The 24,013-nt window shown below is 43.1% G+C and overlaps 3 protein-coding genes and 1 pseudogene across 5 annotated transcripts; 3 read left to right on the plus strand and 1 right to left on the minus strand.

Annotated features, from left to right (window-relative positions):
* Window positions 1-2,565: 2,565 nt before the first annotated feature.
* LOC139612126 (fatty acid-binding protein, brain) lies at window positions 2,566-4,164 on the plus strand. The gene is made up of 4 exons (XM_071467362.1): window positions 2,566-2,726; window positions 2,831-3,003; window positions 3,309-3,410; window positions 3,882-4,164. Exons 1-4 carry the CDS (start codon window positions 2,654-2,656, stop codon window positions 3,930-3,932), a joined length of 399 nt encoding a protein of 132 aa, XP_071323463.1. The 5' UTR covers window positions 2,566-2,653; the 3' UTR covers window positions 3,933-4,164.
* Window positions 4,165-5,831: 1,667 nt separating this feature from the next.
* Window positions 5,832-12,671, plus strand: smpdl3a (sphingomyelin phosphodiesterase acid like 3A). Of its 3 annotated transcripts, XM_071467336.1 has the most exons (9): window positions 5,832-5,991; window positions 6,606-6,819; window positions 8,097-8,241; window positions 8,465-8,561; window positions 9,660-9,823; window positions 9,936-10,116; window positions 10,401-10,525; window positions 10,991-11,271; window positions 11,694-12,671. In XM_071467336.1, exons 1-9 carry the CDS (start codon window positions 5,919-5,921, stop codon window positions 11,701-11,703), a joined length of 1,290 nt encoding a protein of 429 aa, XP_071323437.1. In that variant the 5' UTR covers window positions 5,832-5,918; the 3' UTR covers window positions 11,704-12,671. The 3 variants fall into 3 exon arrangements, with proteins under 3 accessions (XP_071323437.1, XP_071323435.1, XP_071323438.1); XM_071467334.1 differs by having other exon boundaries at window positions 10,991-12,671; XM_071467337.1 differs by lacking the exon at window positions 6,606-6,819 and having other exon boundaries at window positions 5,857-5,991; window positions 10,991-12,671.
* The window catches only part of LOC139612102 (protein NLRC3-like), a 31,132-nt pseudogene continuing 18,812 nt past the window's right edge, over window positions 11,694-24,013 (plus strand).
* Window positions 13,875-23,586, minus strand: LOC139612074 (uncharacterized). Its single transcript, XM_071467248.1, has 3 exons — window positions 23,539-23,586; window positions 23,383-23,424; window positions 13,875-14,405 (listed from the first exon to the last, which is right to left on the minus strand). Exons 1-3 carry the CDS (start codon window positions 23,584-23,586, stop codon window positions 13,875-13,877), a joined length of 621 nt encoding a protein of 206 aa, XP_071323349.1.

Below are 24,013 nucleotides of genomic sequence, written 5' to 3' on the forward strand. Positions count from 1 at the left end.
AGAGGTGGAGAGTGAGAAAAACAGGGGACAGACATTTAAACTGGGGCTTGAATTCATTCTGTTTTTTTCTTTTTTTGCTCATCATTTAACAGATTTTTGCTTTTCGCTCGTTACATTTTATTATTCATGTTCATATTTTTCTCTGATTTATTGTAAATTTTTTTGTGTCTCAGGATTTCAAAATAATTTTCTTGTCCTTATTTCTGAAGCAGCTGCTTCGTATCACATAATCACACATTATTACGTTATTATACCTTATTCATTATACGTTATTTTATCCAGAATGTTATTTGATTAAGGAAACCAATGATTAAGTTTTGTGAACATTGTTGTTTCTAATTTTCATCATTTGTATAAATAAAGTTTGATTCACTCCATGTTTGAAACAGTCAGTTTGTAATTTTCAGTGAAGTCCCATAATAGTTCCCTGTGATTGGCTGCCCAGCTGTCAGTGGATGAGATTATATATATTACATGTAGACAGAGGCTCAGTGAGAATGTGACAGTACAACCTGCAGTGACTCAGGAAACAGCAGCAGCAGCAGATCTGGTTCAAGTGTCCCAGTGAACTGTCCTCTGGTTGTACCACACACCAATGTCATATATGACACATATGTCCTGATATCAAGAGGGATGTTAACATGTGTTACTTCTATTATTATCACACATATGTCCTCTGGATATTTGAAGGCGAGTTCATGACAAACGTCTAAACACTCACTGTAAAATTTAAATATGTACAAAAATATCTATGATTCAATTTTTTGTGGTAAAACATGTTGTGACCATATGTTAATGATATATATTTATTTATATATGTATGTTTATTAAAAAAACATACATATAAAAATTCTATATTCTTATCTATGTTTTTCTTTTTAATTTTAAACACGTCTCATTCTGGGAAACTGGTCTCAGACTTTTATATACCAACATATACTGACAGGCTGTGATGAATATATATCTATGGAACATATTCTACAGTATAAACAACAAACAGAAACATAGACACATATGTCTATATATGAAATTGTTCCTATTTCTAATAGGTTTTATATATAATTTTAACATATATGTTTGTATTTCTTATGTAGATGTGTTTCATATTCAGTGATTTAACGTACAGTATGTACATATATTACATTTGCACATGGGACCATCAGAGCAAATGATACGAGACAATGAGCAGGAAAAGTCCTCAAAGTGCAGTCAGGTCACTGATGATGAGGTTCAGCAGGGACCTGAGGGACAGTTTAGTTTCTGTTCCTTCAACACGTTTCTGTTTGTCACCACAGAGCGGCACCAGAGATCCTGGTCCCCCGCCCTGCACCATGTGGCCAAAAGTATACAGACACCAAACATTTACTCCTCATCAGTCTGAGTCCTGAGAGTGAAACTTGTTTTACTGCGGCAATAAAATCTAAATATTATAAATAAATATTATAATATGCAGTGACGACATGATCAGTTTGGGGGATTTTCATGTTTTCAAATGAGATGAAGAAGAAGAGGAGTGAAAAGAAAAAGGGAAAGAAAGTGAAAAAAGACAGTGAAGAAAAGAAAGAAGGGAGAAGAAAATACTGAAAAAGGAGAATAAAAGTGAAAAGAGAGAAGAAAGGAGTAAAAAGAAAAGAAAAAAGAAAGTGCATCATCATTACCACATAAATAAAGTCAGTAAAATGTACAATATTTATATCTGACATGAGAAAATCCACAGAAAGAATCTGAAACGTGAAACCAAACACGAGATCATTCAACTGGTTAATTTCCTCCTCTGCCAGTGTCTCAACTACCAGGTCTTTAAGTTTAATGTCATTAATGCTTATCATGACATGTGGCTTTAAGGGAGGAAGGAATAAATACTGAGTCTATAAATCATCAATAAATGATTATTGATTATTGTCAATTTAAACAGTTTGGAATCACCAAACTTCCTCTGGTTCAGATCCTGGAACAGATTCAACACCAACATACATTTACTACACTCACATGCTCTGTGTCTCACACACACACACACACACACACACACACACACACACACACACACACACACACACACACTTAGTAACAGTAATTAGTGTGTGTGTTGAGCATGAATAAATTGCAGTTGGAGGGGGGCTGTTAATGCTGTTGAGGACAAAGGGCTGTCAAACAAACTGATTCTGCTTCGCTGGAGCTCAGGACACATTCCAGACACACGAAGGCCGACGGCGGAGTAAGATGAGGAGATCAATTAAAACAGAAATATGGATGAACTCCTCAGAATCTGATCTTTAAAGCTCATTCTTACAGATAAGCACTGTTTCATTTACAGACCACATCCTTTAGGTATTTTGTGTTGAAGCTGAGCTACGGCCCCTCACCTCACCCAGCCCAACTGAAGCCATGCATGAGAGTAATTACATCATTAGGAATACAAATGGGCTAATTTAGCTTTTTTTTTTAACTTGTCTAAGAATCTATAAGACCATGACCCAATTTCAATGCCCAATCACAACTCAGAGAAAATCTCCTGAGCCAATGGGATGCTTGAAGCCGCCCACCTGCATGCATAATAATAAGAGGCAGAACGACACGAGGGGGGAAACTTGTAAAAGCTGCAGTTTGCTCTGTGCGCTCTGGAGATTAGTTTGCCTCTCTGAAAACTGCCACCATGGTCGACGCCTTCTGTGCCACTTGGAAACTGGTCGACAGTGAGAACTTCGACGACTACATGAAAGCACTCGGTGAGTGACAGCTTTTTTCTTTTCATTTTAGTGCGTTCTGTTTGGTTTCATTTCACTCATGGAGCATCACACAACAACCACGTCTCCCCCTGTCCCCTGCTCAGGCGTGGGCTTTGCCACCCGGCAGGTCGGTAATGTGACCAAGCCGACTGTGATCATCAGCCAGGAGGGCGACAAGGTGGTGATTCGCACCCAGAGCACCTTCAAAAACACAGAGATCTCCTTCAAGCTGGGAGAGGAGTTCGACGAGACCACCGCCGATGACAGGACCTGCAAAGTAAGACCACATCCGTTTAAAACCACTTTATATGTGTTGAGCCACAAACTGTAATCAGAGGACAGTCCAGAGAGGGTCTGAGGGGTTTCCATGAGGTGTCCTGCAGTATTAGAAGTGGTTTAAGTCAAATAATCATTTTTATCAAAGTTGTATTTAATCCATCACCATTCTCTCTGTGGAGCAGATAAAACATTAGATGAAGTTCAAACTTGCAGCCGGTTCCTTTGTGTCAGTTTGTGTGAGACCTGACATGTTGACACGTCTGGAAATAGACGCCTTAACGCGCCTCCTCTTTTGTCCCTCAGTCCACAGTGAGTCTGGAGGGAGACAAGCTGGTCCATGTCCAGAAGTGGGACGGCAAGGAGACCAAGTTTGTCCGAGAAATCAAGGACGGCAAATTGGTCATGGTAAGAGAAACACACACACACACACACACACACACACACACACACACACACACACTATGAGTGTAATTGTGCCACAGATGACAGTTAGAGTTTTACAGGAATAAAACCGAGGAAAACAAGGTTTTCTAAAACCACTGAAACGCTTCACTCGCTCCTCGGCATCCTCACAGAAAGAGAAACTGCTGCCTCCATGTTTTGAGGACACTGTGCAGCTTGTCAGACGTTACTCAGGAGCCACTTGTGTGTGGGAACTCCTTGTAGAAATAAAGATAGAGACGTAGCAGATAGAAACCACATTTCTGTTCCTGTTCTGTCCTGGTGGATAAACCTCTTCACCTCGGTTGTTTTGAATAAATCAAAGTTATTTTCTGTCTGTTAAAAATTCTCCACAGCACTGATCTGGTAAAAAAACTTAAAGGGTCTGGGAGGTTTCAGTTCGTTGTCACGGTAACCGTCTCCTCTCCCCTGCAGAATCTGACCTTTGAGGACGTCCACGCAGTGCGCACCTACGAGAAGGCGTGAGAGCTGCAGCCACCAGCCTCCCAGTGAACCAGCCAACAAGTGTTGATTTTATAATTATTATTGACTGACTGTTTGCTTCTCTTTGCACTTCATCCTCCTCCACATGTTCACGACCCACAGGCTGCACGTTTTGTAAGATTTTTTTTTATATGAATACATTTCTGTTGTGATGGATGGATCGTCTTTGCAACCCTTTGTGAAACATGAAATAAAAACACAGAGAGAAAATGTTTGTCTCGTCTCTGATGCGCTGATCCTTCCTCTATTTAATATAACCACTGAGAGAACAGATGGTGCTCAGGTTCAGGTTAACCCTCAGGCACCAATCTGTGCCAAACTTTGACCTCTGACCTTTCTATAGTCTTTGTCTGTGTGAGGCCATGAAGCGTCACCGTGTTATGACTAAAACATTTCTTCTGTAGTTGCACAATAAAAGAATCTGATCAGTGTGAGAATCAGTCAGTTTACAAAATGTTCCCACATCAGCTGTAAAACCAGAATCATCACAAACTGCTACTGGGACAAAGTGGAGCAGCAGCTTCAACACGTCCCCACAGAGAAAACAGTTTGTGTCTGTTTGCCCCCTGATGATATTTTACCTGATTTCAGACTCTTTAATCCTCAGGTCTGCTCAGACAGAACAATCATTACATGGACTGTACTGAAAGAGTCTGTTCACCCAAACATCTCCGGTGGTGGCCATGTTGACACCTTTGGTTTGAGATATTCAGCAGCAGCCCGTCTCTTCAGGAACACAGTCTCCCTGTTACTGTGAATAATGGACCTCACTGTCACAGCTGTGACGGCTGGTAAATGGACTAACTAATGCAGCCTGACCAAAGAAATAGTCCCTGTCAGTTAAATCATCACCTGAATCTGCAGCTTTAAGGAGCTTTACAGTGAGTTTCAGCTCATTGTTGATCTGTCTGCTCACACGGCTCTGATACCATCATCCTCGGCTGCTGTGAAGAGCCTCAGTCCTCCACCTGCCGAGCAGCAAACAGCAGCTGCTGAACAGAGAGGAGCCTTTAGACGTTTCCCTCAGGAGCTGGAGGAGACCAAACACAGAGCTAAAAGAGCAGGAACACTGGACTCGGATTCATCAGGTGACACAAACACATGAATAATGACGCTGCTCTGTAACAGCTGGATGAGAAGTTCACCACATCAGCTTTAAAGGTGCTGGCAGGGCAGTGTGGTGGTCTCAGCGCTGCCCCCACAGGACCTAATAAATCTGCTGCTGCTGGTTTAAATGTATTTTTGAAGCTGTGAGCTCCACAAATGAAGCAGAGGGTCAACATGTCAAAGTTTTATTAGTTTATATTCTGCTCATGTGTGAATACATTTCTAAATTCAATGTGTTTAATCGAATGGATTTCAAATAATTACATGTAATTAACAGAAGACCTGGGGAAAGGTAATGTTTATCAGTCCAAAGTATTAGCATTTATTGATTACAATCGTTTTTTCCTTCAATAAATAAATGATCAAAATTGATGACTAAACCTTTGGTGACTGACTAATCCTTTCTGTGCAGCACTGGGTGGTTTCTGGGTGTCTGGAGAAATAATGAAACACCTGGGGGGTCAGTTAGGGCCCAACACGAAATATTTGTAGTTATAAGAAATATTGGAGGTTAATCCAGCAGCAATTTATTGTTTTAGTTGGTTGAGGAAATAATTCTGTGGCTAAATCTATGATAATGCACCTGAGTTTATGAAATCATCAAAGGTTTTGTGTGTGAGTCTTAATTTCTGACCTGTCAAATAAACGTGAAGGAGTGAAAAGTCAAACACTTGGTCCTGAACATTGCTGCAGAATAATTAAAGTGTGAAGTGTCATGAAACGGAAACAAGTGGAGTTCAGCTGCTCCTCCCTCAGCCTCAGGCGGTCACATGACCAGTCGGCCGCCGTACTTCCTGTTTGTCTGGGGCTGTTGACGTCGCTCGGTGGTGCAGTGTCTGTGTGCTCTGTGAGACCCTGAACATGGAGCAGCTCCTGTGCTCTTCGCTGCTGCTGCTGTGCACCGCGGCTCGAGGCAGCTACCTGCCGGGAACAGGTGAGTAGAAACCCGGGGACTCCCGCCAGTGAAAACGCTACCCACAGAACTACAGAGGCTGAAATAAGACATCTGGTTCATCTGCTACTGACTTCACTGAACAGTGAGACCTTTGTGTGGTTGCGAGATAAAAGTCGATATTTTCCTGAATGAAGAGCCGGATGCTGGATTTCATTATGGCCGAATTCACTCTAACATATTGTGGATTGGTGTCAGGTGTTAAATCTTTCTGTCACATGTACATTTTCTTTGCAAATAATCAAAATCTTGTTATTTGATAGTTTTTCAAACGGAGTCTAGCCAGAAACGCCAGAGAACCGCACTCTCTTACTGTACATGAACATTAAATGGAGCTCATGATGGTTTTATGGATTTGTTACATTTATTATTTTATTTTAAAACAAGTTTGGAGGTTTTTTTATAACTTAAAATGAAATAAGACTTAAATGATAAACAGTAGGACGTGTAAAAGAAAGTAAAGACTCGGTGAATATATGTGATACATTACACACGAAAACAAAACTTAATCAGACACCAGACATTCACATCTCACTTTCACAAACTATATTTTAGTCATCTCTTCACTATCTCTCACCGTGCCTCCATCTGTCCAGGGAGGTTCTGGCACATCACCGACCTCCACCTGGACCCCACCTACCACCTGGCCCCAGATCCCACCAAGGTTTGCTTCTCCTCTAAAGGAGCCCCAGCCGCCCACGCCGGCCTGTTCGGGGACTTCCTGTGTGACTCTCCCTACCGCCTCATCCAGTCCGCCTTCACTCACATGGCTCCGCTCACACAGCAGCAGGACTTCATCATATGGACCGGGTCAGTACGCCGATGAGGGACAGATGGATGTTTTTCTTCTGCTCCTTCTTTGAGAATTAAACTCGTTGTGCTGCCTCGATGAGAACTGGGAGCCAAACAGCAGCTCGTGAACAGTTCCCAGCGGTTACAGGAGTTAGCAGTGTCCACGCTTCACACATCAGAGTGTGTTTACAGGTGTTGGAGCTGTGCGAGGTCTGGACGTGTTGGTCGGGGCTGTGAAGTTAGACAGCAGTGATTTAACCAGACCTCTGCAGCTCGCTCCTCATCTGTTCTCGAGGCTTCGTCAGGCGCCGCCCATCATGAGACCAGCAGTGTTGAGGCTAAATCAGTGTCTGCTTCAGTGTCAGCTCAGGACGCCCTCAGCTCTGTTAAACTCTTCCCTCTCTCTCTAAAATGATGAGCTTTAAAGTTTGTGATGAGTGCAGGGTTCCTGTAAGAAGCTCTGTGCTTTCATGTGTTTCAGGAAGCAGAAGTGCCACTTCCTCTTGTTTTATTCAGTCTTTGCTGACTGTGAAAACACACAATTTCACTTCATTATCTCTCTTTTATCTCTCTTGTGGTTTCTGGGTGAGCACACAATGGAGCTCATGATATCAGTATAGGATCTGAACTGCTCCGTGTGTTTACAGTTAGTGAATAAAACCCCACGGGAGCAGCGAAGGAGGGAGCTTTGAGAGATGAGTGACAGTCGTCTACCTGCTCTGAAATTAGCATAAAGGAGAGAAACTAATGTTCATTAAACTCTAATAATGATTTTTTTACTGCCTTGCCTCTCAGGGTAGTTTCACAAATGAAAAAAAAACAACATTTTGCTGCTGCTAATTCATTTTAAAATCTCATTAAATTCCTCCCTCTGGAAATGTTTTACATGTTGCATTTGTGAACAGTCTCTCCTTCTCAGACTTAATTCTTATTGTCAGTCATTTCCATAACACCGTGTTCTCCAGGTTAACTGCTGCTGTCAGCTACAACATCTGACGGGACAGAAACTGAGGCAGACAGACAGTGAGGCTGTAACTAGACAACAGTTTAACTCTGGGTTATCTAAACCACTTTATTGATTGACAGACTGACTGTATTGTTCAGCTTTTTCAGTTTTTTTGACATTTCATCAAAAAATAAATAAACAAACAAATTAAATTAATTAATTCAGCAGCACAACCATTGATGCACAGGACTCTGAAATTATTAAAATAAACCTGTACAATATTCCTACTCTGTAGTTAACTGTTGTTTATCCAAACTGATGTCAGTGGGTCTTCTTTTCCCTCTCTCAGAGACAGTCCACCTCACGTCCCTGCAGACGAGCTCTCTACAGACACCGTGATCCAGGTGATCAGTAACATGACCCAGACCATCAGGCAGCACTTCCCCAACCTCACCGTCTATCCTGCCCTGGGCAACCACGACTACTGGCCTCAGGTAGGAGGGCAAGCTGTGCCCCCCCTCTGCTCAGAGAAGGATGTGGCTTGATATCAACATCATGTCTGGTCCCAAAATCACAGCTTATTTTAATATTTGCAACCGAATGTGAGTCAATAGATTGTTTAAATGTTGAAATTATTGTATTTTAGAAAGATGTTATAATCTATGTCACTATAACTTCACCGTCTATGAGACTGACTTTGTACATCGTTGTTTTTAGGACCAGATGCCGACGTCCACCAATGACATCTACGAAGCTGCTGCCCAGCTGTGGAAACCCTGGCTGCAGACTGAAGCTCTGCTCACACTCTCACAAGGTTAAACCATAAAACATCAATCACTGTGTCAAAGGTTTAAGACTCTCACATCCACAGAGTGTTTGCCCTCAATTCTCCATCACTTTAGTCCTTAATAAAATGTAAACAGGTGAGTTCTATAAAATTCAGCTGTGCAGTCGTCATGAAGGAGGAAATGATCTCTAGAGAGCAGAACAGTTTTTGTACCAGGCTGTAAACATGTTTCTTTCTGCTGTAAAGTTGGACATTTGAACATGGGAGTCTCTGGGGACTGACTCACTGCTGGAGCCAGACTCTAGTGGTCGTTAGAGGAACTGCAGCTGGTGTTGATGCCTTGTTCACTCACAATCACAGATGAGAGACAGATGAAGTGAATAATGTTAATTTAGTCGTACCAGTGCTGCATGTGGAGGTCTGGGTTTATTGATCAGTAAGTGAACGGTCAGCTCTCGTGGTCAACGTGTTGGATGAAGGAGAAATGTGCAGGTAAAACAACCTGAGTGACTTTGACAAATCAGCGGCTGTGTTTTCAGACTGCAAGCAGCCATAGATGCTGCTGAAGCTGGTGACGCTGTGACGTAGATGAAATAAACAGTTAGCAAGTTTGTTTGGAATCTTGGTCCTTAAAGCAAACAGACAAGTCAGCAGGTATGTTTGTAAGAAGGCTATAAGTGAACAGCTTTAAATGCTTTAAATTACTGACGTCAACATTACTGACTGATTCGTATCAAATTGTCAGTCAACACAGTTTTGCATGCTATGGATGCTATAGTTAGCATGAAAGTCCCTCCCACTCTCTAGTGGAGCACTGCCCAAGACACGCCGCCAACGAGCCTGCTGCTTGCCGCCAAGAGACGCTGGCTCACACAGGAAATGATGATGTTCCTGCTGTTTAAGTCTGAACAGACAGCCACTGATAAATCTGTCTGTAAAATATCAGGAAACAGTGAAAAACAACAGGTGTCGTGTTCACATTGTTCAGTCAGACCAACAGCGCAGAGCTCAGAGATCTTCAGTCACAGTGTAACAGGGTCAAACAGCACATCCTCACACTGAGAGGCTGCAGTTTGTGTCCAGTGAGAATCAGGCTTTGTTTCATACTTTGTTCTGTTCCTGCAGGTGGTTTCTACTCCCAGCTGGTAAAGGCTGGTTTACGGGTGGTTAGTCTCAACACCATCCTTTACTACGGACCCAATAAAGTCACACGCAACATGACCGACCCTGCTGGACAGTTTGAGTGGCTGGAGAAAACTCTGGAGAAAGCTGCTCAGAGCCTGGAGAAGGTCGAACACCCTGACCTTTGACCTGCCTCACACTGTACCATGTTGATTGTTTTTCAGTCAGTGTGTTTGTGCCTGAAAACATTTGATTTAAACGTGTTTCCCGGTGCTCCAGGTTTACATCATAGCCCATGTACCTGTGGGGTACCTGCCCTTTGCCAGAAGCACCACTGCTGTCAGAGAGAGCCACAACGAGAGGCTGGTTGCCATCTTCAGGAAGTACAGTCATGTCATCGCGGGTCACTTCTACGGCCACACCCACCGCGACAGCATCATGGTGCTGTTGGACCAGAAAGGTAACGAGTTACTCTTTAAAACTTATTTTATCTTATAGGACAGACATTTTTCAAAGGTACAGAACAACACTTAAATCATAGCAACATGTCAGACCAGGTTTTCTTCCTGAAGTACACACAGGTCAGATTAGCCAGGAGGAACAGAGAGCTGGGATCTGGTCTGGCTTCAGTCTCGTACAGTCCAGACGTCTGGTCTACAAAGAAAAATTAAAAACTGGGATGTTCATTTACACATCTGTCCAGCTGATTGTGTCGTATGTGCGTTTGGCTTTTTTGTTCTGCAGGTAAACCTGTGAATTCTCTGTTTGTGTCACCGGCTGTTACACCTATCAAACATGTTCTGGAGCCGTACTCCAACAACCCGGCTTTCCGCATGTACTTGTACAACAGCAAGGACTACACTGTGTTGGTAAGAGGCTCTGAGCTTCACAGTCAGCTCAGAACTACAGATCTGAGTGAGACATACCTTCATTAAACCAAGGTCACCTTTGTATCTGCCTGAGCTTGTTTCAGTCTGTTTGTTTGTATAATATAAAACATAAAGCAGAGGTTACAGTCATTAAATCATCTGTGAGACAGAGACACAGTTCACAGATCTGGAGCGTTACAGTTGAGATCCAAGCAGGTTTCTGTGATGTTTACTTCGCTATAATAAGAAAACAGAGGCACAGCAGAGACGTGAGAGCTGCTCGAGCTCTCTAACGTATTGACAAGTTTAGATCAAGCTCAGACACCTCCTCTAACTTCAGTCTGTCTTGATGATTAATCACGGTGTCAATCAGCTCACAAAAACCGTCTCTGCCATTCAGAAAGACTCAAAGACTTTGTTCTCCTCCCTCTCTCCCCCTGCTGCTGCCTTTCTCTCCCTCTGAAGGATATCTGGCAGTACTATCTGAATCTGACGGAAGCCAACGAGAAACAAAGGTCCGACTGGAGGCTTGAATATATCATGACTGAGGCTTTTGGACTGACTGACCTGCAGCCGCGCAGCCTGCTCCAGCTGGGCCTGAGCTTCAGGCTGCCGCACACCGCAGCCTTTGACAGGTACTTCAGGAACTACATGGTCAGCTACAACAGCAGCATCACCTGCGAGGGAGCCTGTAAGGTCAGCCAGGTGTGCGCTGTGCTCTACCTGGACCAGCAGACCTACTCCAGGTGTGTGGCACAGGGAGGATGGTAGAGTGACGGTGGATTGTCTCAGGAGTTCGTCTCAGGAGTCACGTTCAGTTTTTGATTTGTTTTTTTAATTGATGTCTATTTTTTTACTAAATGATGAATCATGACAAAGGTTCTGCTTTATCTGAGGGGTGAAATCTTTTCCAAGCTGGGTTTTCATCAGGAACATTACATCTAAGGTGTTGAATTCAGGACACAGCTGCACACTCACACGTCCATGGACAATAAGTGGTTAAATTAGAGGAAATATTCTCTTAGAATGTAAAGAATATTATAGATAACGTGATGATGCAGTGTTTTAGACTCAGACTTCAGACTAGAGATAATCAACGGCGGCTTTTAGCTTTACAGCTTCATAAAAGGCGTAAGATGGACCATTTAATTTGTTATCTGCTCTACAGAATGAGATGAAGCTCCTCTGTCCACAGCTCGACTTCATTCCCTGTATCTTCACCTGATGGATTACACCTGATCGCAGCAGGTGAGACAAGAGCAGGGTCTCAGTGTTTATCGTCTGTGAGCAGGTTTGATCTGATTGGATCGCTCAGAGGTGTGAAGGACTGTTAACCAGCTGTTAACCTCCGGTTAGATCAGCAGGAGCAGCTGATGATGCTCTGACACCTGCAGCCCACTGCTGGGTCTCAGTTCACTTCCATACACCTGCTGTTTGGCTTCAGACTGTAGGTAAAGATGGGCGGAGTCTCTGTGACGTCACCCTCGGGTGATTTTTGAAGTTCAGAGAGAGCTGCTCCACCGTCGCCATATTGGTCGAGTCTGACTCCACCCCCAACTCCCAACTTATCTAAAAATGGTCAAAGAGGTGGGGCGTGTGTGGAGCTGAGACTTTGGTCTGTGGCTGTTTGAAGGAGGAAATTATCTCTAGAGACCAACAGTCGCCATCTTGGCTATGTAGCGGAAGAGGAGGGGCCACTCAAAACTCAAACTCCAAACTCAATGTGGACGCCGATGGCGGCGTCATTTTCATGTCCTTCATGTCCCTTCTTGAAAGTCACACATTACACCAGTGTGTACACAGAGTACTACATGAGAGTATACTGAATACTACATGAAGTATCTGATTTGAGACACAGCACTAGTGTGGTTTTCTATGATGGGCGGGGTTAGTCACAGTGTCACTTTTAATCAGATAAATATATACATGTATAAAATAACACAGATCCATGATATTTGATCATGTCTTCAGCTTTAACTACAACACTTTATAATCATGTGACACCAACAGTTAATGACGTTTGTTAAACATGAAGTTCCAGCAGGTCCCAGAAACACATTTAAGGTGTAAAATGTAAAATGACTACGTACATATCACAGAGAGGAATGTTTTTTATTTTTCTACTAAATAAAGATCTTTGAACACGTGTAACTTTATTTATATGGCACCTTTCAGACGAACATCAGCCCAGTGCTTCACTCACACAGGTCGTCAGCCTGGATGTTAACTGAAAAGTCAGTGAAACTCGTGGGGGGTGGGGGCAGCAAAGGAACAGCAACTAACCTCATCGGACCCTCTCACTTCAATTTCAGCCCCCCCCCCCCCGATCTTATTCTTCTCCTGTCCAAACTTTCCAGAAACTCCTCTCGTTTCTCAGCCTCCACCTCAAACATTTGCCTCTCTCTCCTCTTCCTCTCCTCCCTCCCTCTCTCTTTTGTCCCCCTCCCCATCAACAAGAGTTGGGCTGCAGCAGAAATGAGCCCAACGTTAACCACAGTTTGTTTCAGTCATATCCTGGCACCAATACATGTGTTCTGTAGAGCAGTGGGTCACAACCAGGGGGGTTTACAGGGTAAATCTTAGAGGCTGTGAGGTGGATACTAAGAAATAAGAACGGTTTATTTTTAGACTAGTTTCAGTTAATTTTATCTGTTCAGAGGCGTAAAAGTTATTTAAATAAACCAAACATGGAGAATAGAATTACTCCCATTAAGGTGGTCACAACCCAGGTTGTGTGTGTGTGTGTGTGTGTGTGTGTGTGTGTGTGTGTGTGTGTGTGTGTGTGTGTGTGTGTGTGTGTGTGTGTGTGTGTGTGTGTGTGTGTGTGTGTGTGTGTGTGTGAGAAAAAGTTTCCCCTCATGTGCCCCATTGCCATTATTATTCCCGACCAACCCCGGCCTCCCTCCGCTCAGCGCCTGACAGAACGTAACCGTGGAGACAGAGTTGGTTGTGAGCATAGTGATGGAGAAGACTCCATCGCCACGGTAACGGCAGTAGAGCTCCCAGTCCTCTGAATCCATGTCTGAGGTCACTGTTAGCTTCTATTATTTCACCACGGAGCTAAAGGCTGTGTTTGTGTGACTGGACCTGTCGATCCGAATTTAGTGTCACAAGTTTTTCAGAACTTTACTTTGACTTTAATTATGACAAAGTGCAGGAAAAAAAAGGCAAATTAATATTTGCTGTAACCCCCCCCCCAGTTTCTGCTGGGATCAGGACTCTGTGGGGAGCAGACCATCAGGTGCAGGACTCCTGGTTCTCCTGGTCTCTGCAGATGGTTCTTTATGACTCTGGCTGTGTGTTTGGGCTCATCCTGGACCAACGCCTCCTGATGATGATGAATAAATATCTAAACATCCCACTGTCCGTCGCACATGTTCATGTTTACATACATCTCTGCTTTTGTTCCAGTTGGCTGACTGTTGGCTGACTGTTGGCTGACTGTTGGCTGTCTGGTGGCTGTCTGGTTGCTGACTGTTGGCTGACTGTTGGCTGTCTGGTGGCTGTCTGGTTGCTGACTGTTGGCTGACTGGTGGCTGACTGTTGGCTGACTGGTGGCTGACTGGTGGCTGACTGTTGGCTGTCTGTTGGCTGACTGGTGGCTGTCTGTTGGCTGACTGTTGGCTGACTGTTGGCTGTCTGTTGGCTGACTGGTGGCTGACTGGTGGCCGTCTGTTGGCTGACTGGTGGCTGTCTGCTGGCTGTCTGTTGGCTGTCTGTTGGCTGACTGTTGGCTGACTGGTGGCTGTCTGTTGGCTGACTGGTGGCTGTCTGTTGGCTGTCTGTTGGCTGACTGTTGGCTGACTGTTGGCTGTCTGTTGGCTGACTGTTGGCTGACTGTTGGCTGTCTGTTGGCTGACTGTTGGCTGACTGTTGGGGCCTCACAGCCAGTTAATCGGAGGATTAGTGTCAGGACAGTACAGCCGTCCAGCTGCCTCTCCTGGGGAGCAGGAATCTGTGTGTGTGTGTGTGTGTGTGTGTGTGTGTGTGTGTGTGTGTGTGGTGCAGATCAGATAATCCCCTTTAACATCTTCAACTTTGAAACACTGGAGTTGTTTTATCTCCTAAATGCTGATGTCAGGCAGGAAGGAGAGATATGACATGAATATATAGATATCATTGTTTTTACAATAGCAGTAACATGGGGAAACTATAGCTGCCATATTAATGGTTCAGTCCCAGTCCCACCCTGACATGTTTGCCCCACTTTTTTTTCACCATAATAATGGTTATTAGTCTGGACTGGAGCTCTACAATAAAACCCTCACTAGCGCTGACCCCTCGTACTTCACAGGCGTCAGTGTCAGAAAATACAGAGCATAATTTTAAATTATGTTTCCTTTACCATCTAAGTTTAAATAAAAGAAGAAACATCACTTTATCTCCACCTATAATCAGTTCCTCTGTTGCTTGAATATTTTCCCTGTTTATTTACACCCTCTCTGCAGAGTGACCCCCACAGCTGTGAGTGTGGTTTAGCAGTAATAACACACCGAAGTGAAGGGCCTGAACTCCAGCACGCAGTTAGTCACTTTTCTACCAAAGTTTTAAAGACATTTAAACATATTTTTACATGCAAATCTTCAAACCAGTGTTTACACTGAGTGGTGTTGTCCTACATGAAGCCACATTTATGCCTTTCAGGGGCCCTAACACTCTGTAGGTACAGGATGATTTAAAGAAGAGCGGGTCGCCACGATTTCTCTGACCAGACCACCTGATCCCAGGCCTTGGATTCACCCGAGAGTCTGGAGGTTTGCTGCATTCATGCAGACGCCAACATGTTCAGAGCATCCTTCTACCTCCTGTACCAGGTCAGCAGTGGCGTCTGACCGCAGGTTACCTCCTCCCTGGACCTCAGCTAATCCTCCCGTGTAAAACAGACCTTGTCTGGACTAAAAGTGATTAGTGCCATTTGTTGCTGAGTCAACGTTTTACTGAGGTCCTTAAAGTGTTAAATCACAACATCAGTTTAATCAGTTTGACTTTGAAGATATTGAGACTTTAATGTTGACCATTTCTCTGAACACAAATCCAACTTTTAGCATTTAAACTACCCCGCACCCCCCTACCCCACCCCGACCCCCCACCACCCAGCATCATGTGTGAGCATACATACTTGCTAATACTCACTAATCACTGTGCTGCTGATCTCATTAAAAGATCTATTGCATCCTAATCTGTCCTCCTTGTATAGTGTAAAGGTAGATGGAGACTGAACAGGAACTTTTTCAACACTTTGCACTCAGCAGCATTTTATTCTCTCTGCTCTGTAATGAACCAGTTTTATTTCTTCTTGTAAAGCCCATGAAACCTGTTTCTGAAACCTGCTCCACACAAACTAAGTTATTATTATTAATCACAGTGAATCTTGAACCTTCAGGTTAAATACAACATGAAACACTTTGCATTAAGAAACATGACTGTCAACACTGTGTTGTTGAGAGCAGTTACACATAATGCTCCTTTCATAGCTGTGGACTCCCGTGTGATATTCTCTCACACCCAAGTCTCACACAGTCTATAATGGAGCGGGAGACAGAGACAGAGGGATGGGGGGTCTCTTTAGTCTCATGCTTCAGTAGTAATTTGTCAGCGGGCATGAATGGGCCCCTTCATCAGTGATGGAGACAGAAACAAGCAATCTGAGGGTAGGGTGTGTGTGTGTGTGTGTGTGTGTGTGTGTGTGTGTGTGTGTGTGTGTGTGTACACTAGTGGGGGTCCAGTCTCAGATTGGAGTTTGCTCTAAGCCTCTTGTAGCCCAAATCGCTCCTTTGTATGGGCCCACCATAGGCAGTTCTCTGACAGCCAATCAGACTCCACAAAGCCCATTACATCACTCTCTGATGGTGGCTGTGCCAACTTGGACCAGAATCCACTAAAAAAAAAAAAAGCTAATTTGAAGAGAGCAGGACAAAAGGAAGAAAAGTGTTGTTCTGTAAATAAAAAAAGTTTAGTTCAGACGTTCAGTACATTTTTGGCTGATTCTTGTGTATCTGTTGTTTCATCATACCTCAGTAAAGGATAGAAATACTACGTACCAATGAAAAAGACAGTGGTGAAATAAATAGTTGATTATGTGATCGGTAAAAAATTATCAACCAACATTTTTTATCATTGATTTTTATCATTTCCAGTAATTTATGAATCAAAATTGTTGTTTCTATCAGTACAATATAAATCTAATCTTTTTAGGTCTTTTACCTGTTGTTCCGACAAAATAATCAATTGGTAGACGATGTCTTGGATTCCAGAAACACACATTAGTACCAATCATCAACCTCAGGTCTGAAACATGAAGCTTCAGCAGTGAAGAGCTGAGAGCTGCAGTTCCTCTAACGACCACTAGAGTCTGGCTCCAGCAGTGAGTCAGTCCCAGAGACTCCCATGTTCAAATGTCCAACTTTACAGCAGAAAGAAACATGTTTACAGCCTGGTACAGAAACTGTTCTGGTCTCTAGAGATCATTTCCTCCTTCATGACACCTGTACGGCTGAATTTATACAACTCACCTGTTCACATTTTATTAAGGACTAAAGTGATGGAGAATTGAGGGCGTGGCCTCTTTGAGTGACAGGTGGGTGAGCGTATGCTTACCGCAAACTGATATTAACCAAAGTCTCAACTCCACACAGGCCCCACCTCTTTGACCATTTTTGGATTAGCTGGGAGTTGGGGGCGGAGTCAGGCACCACCAAGATGGCGACGGTGGAGTAGCTCACTCTGAGCTTCAGAAACCTGAGGGTGATGTCACAGAGGCTCCGCCCATCTTTATTTACAGACTGTGGTTTGTATTTATTTTCTAAATTTTCTGGACCACACAAAAAATTGATCAACTAATTAATAATGAAAATAATCATTAGTTTCAGGCTGAGCCAGACATACCTGACAGCAGCACTGGGTCAGTATTCAGGGTCCCCAGAGGATGTGTGTGTGTGCATGTGTGTGTGTGTCCTCACCTTTCCTCCACCTCCTCCATCAGGACAGAATTAGCACTTGTTAATCAAAAATCTAAATCTAAAGACCATGAAATTCACATGTTCATGAACAGTTGAATCATGAATGTCCTGACATCTGTGGACACTTGCCCTGCACGTCTGAACTCTGTCTCTGCAGACTGTCATCACATTTAGTTTATGTATTTACCAACAAGTCACGTTCACTGGCACAGAGTTTGTAGGTTTTCATTTCAGCAGCACGTGGGATGTTTTCCTGAACCTGTGATGCAGGAAACTCCATCCAGGAGCATTTCACAAACACCTGAGGAGCCAAACATTAAAGAGGCACCATATGTTTCACCACCTTTTCTAGAGGGTCTGTAAGGACTGGTTGTGTGTCTGTGTGAGTGTGTGTATGCATGTGTGTGCTGTCAGTATGAATGAGCTGGAAGGAGGCCAGCCACTGACGTCGCAGCAGCACGGTCGAGTCTCCACTTCCAATTAAAATCTCACCCAGTAACAGGAGTTGTACGTTTCCCACTGGAGTAAAGCTGTTGTACAGGGACACAAAGCTCTGATTATTGTGCCGGTGATGAATTTGTGAATGGACACAAAAGCTGACGCCCATTGAAAAAAAAGTATGTCAGTGTCAGTATGGGAGAGTGTTAGGTTGCCTCTGTGTGTGTGACAAAGTGTTGTAGAACAATGGTGGAGAGAAGGAACATGAAGTCCTGCTGGGTCACTGTCAGGACCTTCAGACGCTCCAGGTTCTCAGCTCCTGAACAACAAAATCACTGGAAACTGAACAGATCTGAGATTCACCTTGTCTGGATGTTGTGTGAGCTGTGGTGTGGAGTTTCTTTGTGTCTTTTCTTTTCTCCCCCCTCCATCGTAGTCTGCTGTGTTTGCAGGGTCAGTGGGTTTGCCCTCAGAGAGGTTTGTACAGGAGGAGAGGGGTAGAGGGGTGTGGCATGTTGACCGGTGTCTTTGATCACTATGGGGGTTACAACCCTTTTTATTCCACCTGATCAGCACTGTACTGACCTTGTGGTCCGACCCCCAGTGGAGAAACCACTGTGTCTGGGGCTCAGTGGAGCTCGGGGAAATCAGTCTTTCAGAAATTCTGCCTTTTCCAGTCGTTATTTCTCCACAGTCACTCTTTTATCCAACAGTTCAAAACTTCAAAAACTCTCCAACTGTTTTGAATTGTTGAAAAAAGTCTGTGTTCGTCTCAAGATTTAGCAGCTGACATGAAACCTGCTTTTACCACTTTAAACACTCATTACCTCTGTAAAGCAGGTTTGAGCTGTGCAGGATTAAACACAAAGTCCTGAACCGCTTTGCACTGAGCTTCACTGGGGAGGGACCGACTCATTAATCTGAAGCATTTACTATGAATTTGAACTTTTTTCTATGAAGTCTGGTGTGAGGCGTTTGACACTGGCCTTGGTGGAGGTCTGCGCTCTGAGTGGGCTGCTAGTTATCAACTGTCATTATGAAATTATGAACACTTTATTTTCACTGTGGACCAACAACATTTACACAAAACCTGAATGTTAACAAGAAAAATTGCTGCTGCCATTATCTTGATATGTTTATCTGTCTCAGTTTTTCTGTCTCTTCAATCAAATGTTTCAAAACTAATTTATGTGAACACAGAGAAAATGTAAAAAAAAAATCCATATGACTAAAAATACAAATGTGTGAAATGTTCATATCACAACAGCAGCTGCATCAACAGATTTCTTAGATTTACTTTTTCATTTTGGTTGAAGTCAGAGTGAAGGTTTTAGAAGTGGGTTTACTTATTGAAGTAACGCTGCCATCTGCTGTTCCTACAGTGGTGGTGTCTTAAAAAAAGTGTTTCTAATCTCAACGATTGTTTCACCTGATTAAATACAGAAAAAGCAGAAAGTAAATCGTCCTTCACCTTCCTCTAAAAATGTAAGAATTGCTACCAGTTTGTTTTTTTAACAGTTTGCCTCGTTCTGAGTTTTGCTGCTGTGACTCAGAGTTTTAGAGTTGGCAGTCCGGGGAGAACGATGTCAAAGTGAGGGAGAGGATGTTGTAAAACAGAGGTTGTTATAAGACATAATATGTTTGGATATTTAGTTCATTGTCTGGTTTTAACAAACTAGTGAACTTTGTGGGGAGACAGGCTGATTAAATATCCTTGAATATGGTTGTAAATTAAACCTCTTCAACAGAATGTTAGATCAGACTGAGGAACATGAACATGTAGGACTGATCGTCTGTAGTTTATCAAGGTTAGAGACATTTTCCCCTGAAAATCATTTCTCCCATATACAAAGCTTCTCTCTTTTAGGGCTCATTGGAGACGGGGTACAGTTGAGTCTCTAAGGTCTGGTTCTGATTGTGGATATCGAGCGAGGTGATGCAGTCAGGAGTGTGCAGCTGGCTCCCACTGCACACATCTATCTGAGCTGACAGACTTCCCCAGCTGAGGCTGAGCGAAAGTGGTGATGAGGGTGAGATTCGTGGACCACAGAGGATAACTGGGTGGTATCACTGTCTGACTGCGACAGACTGATCTGGGATCTGTTGTGACTTGATTCATTCCTGGAATTGAAGGTTGTGTTAGTCACACACTTGTATGAATCTAAAAAGTCTGAATAAGAGTGAAGCACAGTCAGCAGTCTGTCTGTTTATCACTCTGCTAATAGATCAACAAATGTTAAACCCACAAGTTGTGTTAGATAATGAACTTCCTCTTTATTGCGTGTTTTTTCCTCCTTCAGTCCACTGTGAACTGACACTGGACCCAATCACAGCACACAGAAACCTCAGACTGTCTGACTACAACAGGGAGGTGGAGGTGGTGAACGAGCAGCAGCCGTATCCTGATCATCCAGAGAGATTCGACTTCTTCTGTCAGCTGCTGTGTAGAACTGGTCTGACTGGCCGCTGTTACTGGGAGGTGGAGTGGAGAGGAAGGGTTGATATATCAGTGGCTCTGAGAGGAATCAGACGGAAACGATAGAGAGGCTCCTGCAGGTTTGGAGGAAATGATCAGTCCTGGTGTCTCAGCTGCTCTGATTGGTTTTACTCTGCCGCAATAACACAGAGACAGTCGTCCCTGTCCCTCCATCCTCAGCCTCTCACAGAGTAGCAGTGTATGTGGACTGTCCTGCTGGCTCTCTGTCCTTCTACAGAGTCTCCTCTGACTCACTGATCCACCTCCACACCTTCAACTCCACCTTCACTAAACTTCTCTACCCTGGGTTTAGGGTGTGGTTTGGTTCAGTGTCTCTGTGTTCAAGGCTCCTCCTGAGTAAAGAAACTCGCACACAGTGACTGGAAGTGACAGTTCCCTGTGTACACTGTAACACACACACTCTCACACACACACACACACACAAATGAGCGTAGCTCTACTCTGCAGAGGAAGAACCAGGAAGATAAGATTTGTATCCTCTGTGTCAACTATTATAGTCAGTTTATGAAGAGCTTGTTGTGTATTATCTTTTCCTTATTATAGGATTCATAAGAGGTATGTAATAACATTTATTAAGTCTTTGTGTCGACTTGAATTCATCCCATATAATAAAAACAAAAATCCCAGATGACATTCAGTATACTTTTTTCTCTTTTTAATGACATTTTTCTGTTGAGTCTACTGTGTACATAAAAAGAAGTGATTTTATTCCCTGTTTCCTGTTGATCTCTGTGCTGCTGGTTCGTTTCACTTCTCATTCTGAATAGTTCCCTTTTATTTATTTATTTATTTTTTTTAGGTTATTGTGATGGGCAGTTTTCTGTGTTTTACTCCTTGATTGTTCCAGCAAAGTTTTTAGCCGACCATTATCACCTGTGAAAGTGAAGCTATTTGTCTAAAAGCTGCTGTTAATCTTTACAACAACTCAACAGGACAAAAATCACCATCTAACAGGTGAGTTATCATCAAGTCTAGAAATCTTTATCTATCCTGTAAGAAAAGCTAAACCACACCAGTGATTTGAATATGTGGATCTGTTCTGCTTTGTTTCATGATACTGATGCAGAGAAAGTGCACTGAGAATAATCTGACTTCATTGGCTAGAACAGAGACTAAATGAGTGGAGTTTCCTTTGCTGTGAACATGTTAGGAGGTGTCAGATAGCTAACACGTCCCAACAGTAACACAAACTTTCTCAGAGTGCGACGTCCACAGGCTCATGTCCGTCTCAATCTTCACAGTATCAGATGAAAACACCGTCACTCTCTGGTGAGTGAAACTGTCAAGTCTTATAAATTAAAGTTTAATGATGTGTGCCAGCTAATCAGAAGTGCTAGCTCATTTGAATTAGCAGCAGCTTGCTGAGGGATTAAAGTAACAGCATAACAGGCTGTTACATTACATACATACAGCCACCGGCCACTTTATTAGGTACACCTGTTCATTAATGCAATTATCTAATCAGCCAATCACATGACAGAAACTCAATGCATTTAGGCATGTAGACATGGTTCAAACTGAGCATCAGAATGAGGAAGAAAGTATTTCAGAAACTGCTGATCTACTGGGATTTTCCTGCGCAACCATCTCTAGGGTTTACAGAGACTGGTCCGACAGAGAGGAAATATCCAGTGAGCAGCAGTTCTCTGGGAGAAAAATGCCTCGTTGATGTCGGAGGTCAGAGGAGAATGGTCAGACTGCTTCGAGCTGATAGGAAGACAACAGTAACTCAAATAATCACTTGTTACAACCAAGGTTTGCAGAAGAGCATCTCTGAAAGCACAACATGTCGAATCTTGAAGCAGATGTTTGAGTGTTTTGTGGTGGAGCAGGAGATTCACATCATGGATGTGCAGCCGACAAATCTGCAGCAACTGCGTGATGCTGTCATGTCAACATGGACCAAAATCTCTGAGGAATGTTTCCAGCACCTTGTTGAATCTGTGCCACGAAGAATTAAGGTGTGCGGTGAAACTCTCGTCTGTTAGTTGGACAGAGACGATTCATTTAATGATTTTTTTTTTTTTGCTTTTTGACAATTTCTCTCTTGGGCCACACAACTTAAAACTGGACAGATATTTCCTGTTTCAGTTCTGCTTAAATCCACAAAGTCCCCATTTAAACAGAAGTGAGACACTTTGGAAGTGTGATGAAACCAAGTGTCAACCCACTGTGACATCACCCACTGGTTTGTGAGCTGCTGATCAGAAGCCTCAGTTTGTAGTTTTTCTGTCACCATGTTGGTTTTTTGATACCAGAAGAAACCATATTTGGAGGAGAAGGTGGAGCTGAGGAGGAGTGAGGGGTGGAGCTGACCTGCTCTGTACTCCATCCTGATTGTCAGGGACAGTCTGTCAATCACACAGTAGCCCCGCCCTAATGCATCCCCTGCTTTAAGGTCTATTTTCCTCTAAATGGAGCATAATTTAAAACTGAACATCATGTTGTGTTGAAGAAGACTTGAAACTAGAGACTGAGACATAAACTCATCAGGAAAATGTTTACTGAGGTAATAAATCAGAGAGAAGTAGAAACATTTTCACATAGACTTCAATACAATCAGACTCTGTTTACAACCAGTGGAGTCGCCCCCTGATGGTCAGTAGAGAGATGAAGGTTTAAGGCTCTTCTGCATCAGCTTCACTGTTCAGACTGTTGAGTTTACTGTCTTTTCTCGTTTCAAGTAAACTCGCGTGTTCGTTTGATGAAGTTAATGCAGGAGACGAATTCAGAATTCTTTTCACTAATTTATTAAACAAGCTTTCACAAAATTAAAAGAGGATCGTTACAGAGCTCTGGGTCCAGACTATCTTTCCCTGACAACAACATGCAGCTGTGCCAGTTCATGAAGTCTGACCTCCTAACTTCCCCTTGCCCAGTGTTTTTATTACTGTTACACAAAAAAGATAGAGAACGTAGGTTGAGCTCTTCTTCATTGGCTGTTGCCCGTTCTGCCCTCGCACCTTCGTGGTTATCTGACTCCCTTTGACCTCCTTCACTTGTGCCTGAAACAGAGACAAGAAGACAGACAGAGACACCACATTCCCACATCCCCAGGGCTGTCTCCCCTCTATCAGTTGACCGTGCCCTTACACACTTCTATCCTTGTCTTTGCCTACGCAGTCTGGCCGTGGCACGTCCGCACTGCACCTAGAGAAAAACCCCATCATGCATCCTTGGCTTCACTATCTGGGGCACCCTGCTCCCTGTTGAGATTTCAGCAACTCCCCATCATTTAGTTATCAAAATATATCAGCAATCATCCTGTCTCCACATGTTCCTCATAATCTTGCAATACTCACACACACAATGCTATTGTATAAACATATTCTTCATGACATTGACATTGACATTTGTAGCCTTTTGGTGAAACACCACAGTTTAATATGAGTCCTGCAGCCCTGAGTCTGGTGAAATACACTCATATTATAATAGGGTTAAATCATATGTATTCATTAAAAGCATATGTTAAAATCATATTAGAATCAGATTAAAATCATATTAACATCATATTTAAAATCATATTTAAAATCATATTAACATCATACTAAAATCATATGTGGTTACTTTTACTGTGTCTTCGTGATCATTAAA

This window comes from Trachinotus anak, unplaced genomic scaffold, assembly GCF_046630095.1.
Source record: "Trachinotus anak isolate AG129_WGS33_773 ecotype Australia unplaced genomic scaffold, CSIRO_AGI_Tana_v1 ptg000031l, whole genome shotgun sequence".
Lineage (NCBI taxonomy): Eukaryota > Metazoa > Chordata > Actinopteri > Carangiformes > Carangidae > Trachinotus > Trachinotus anak.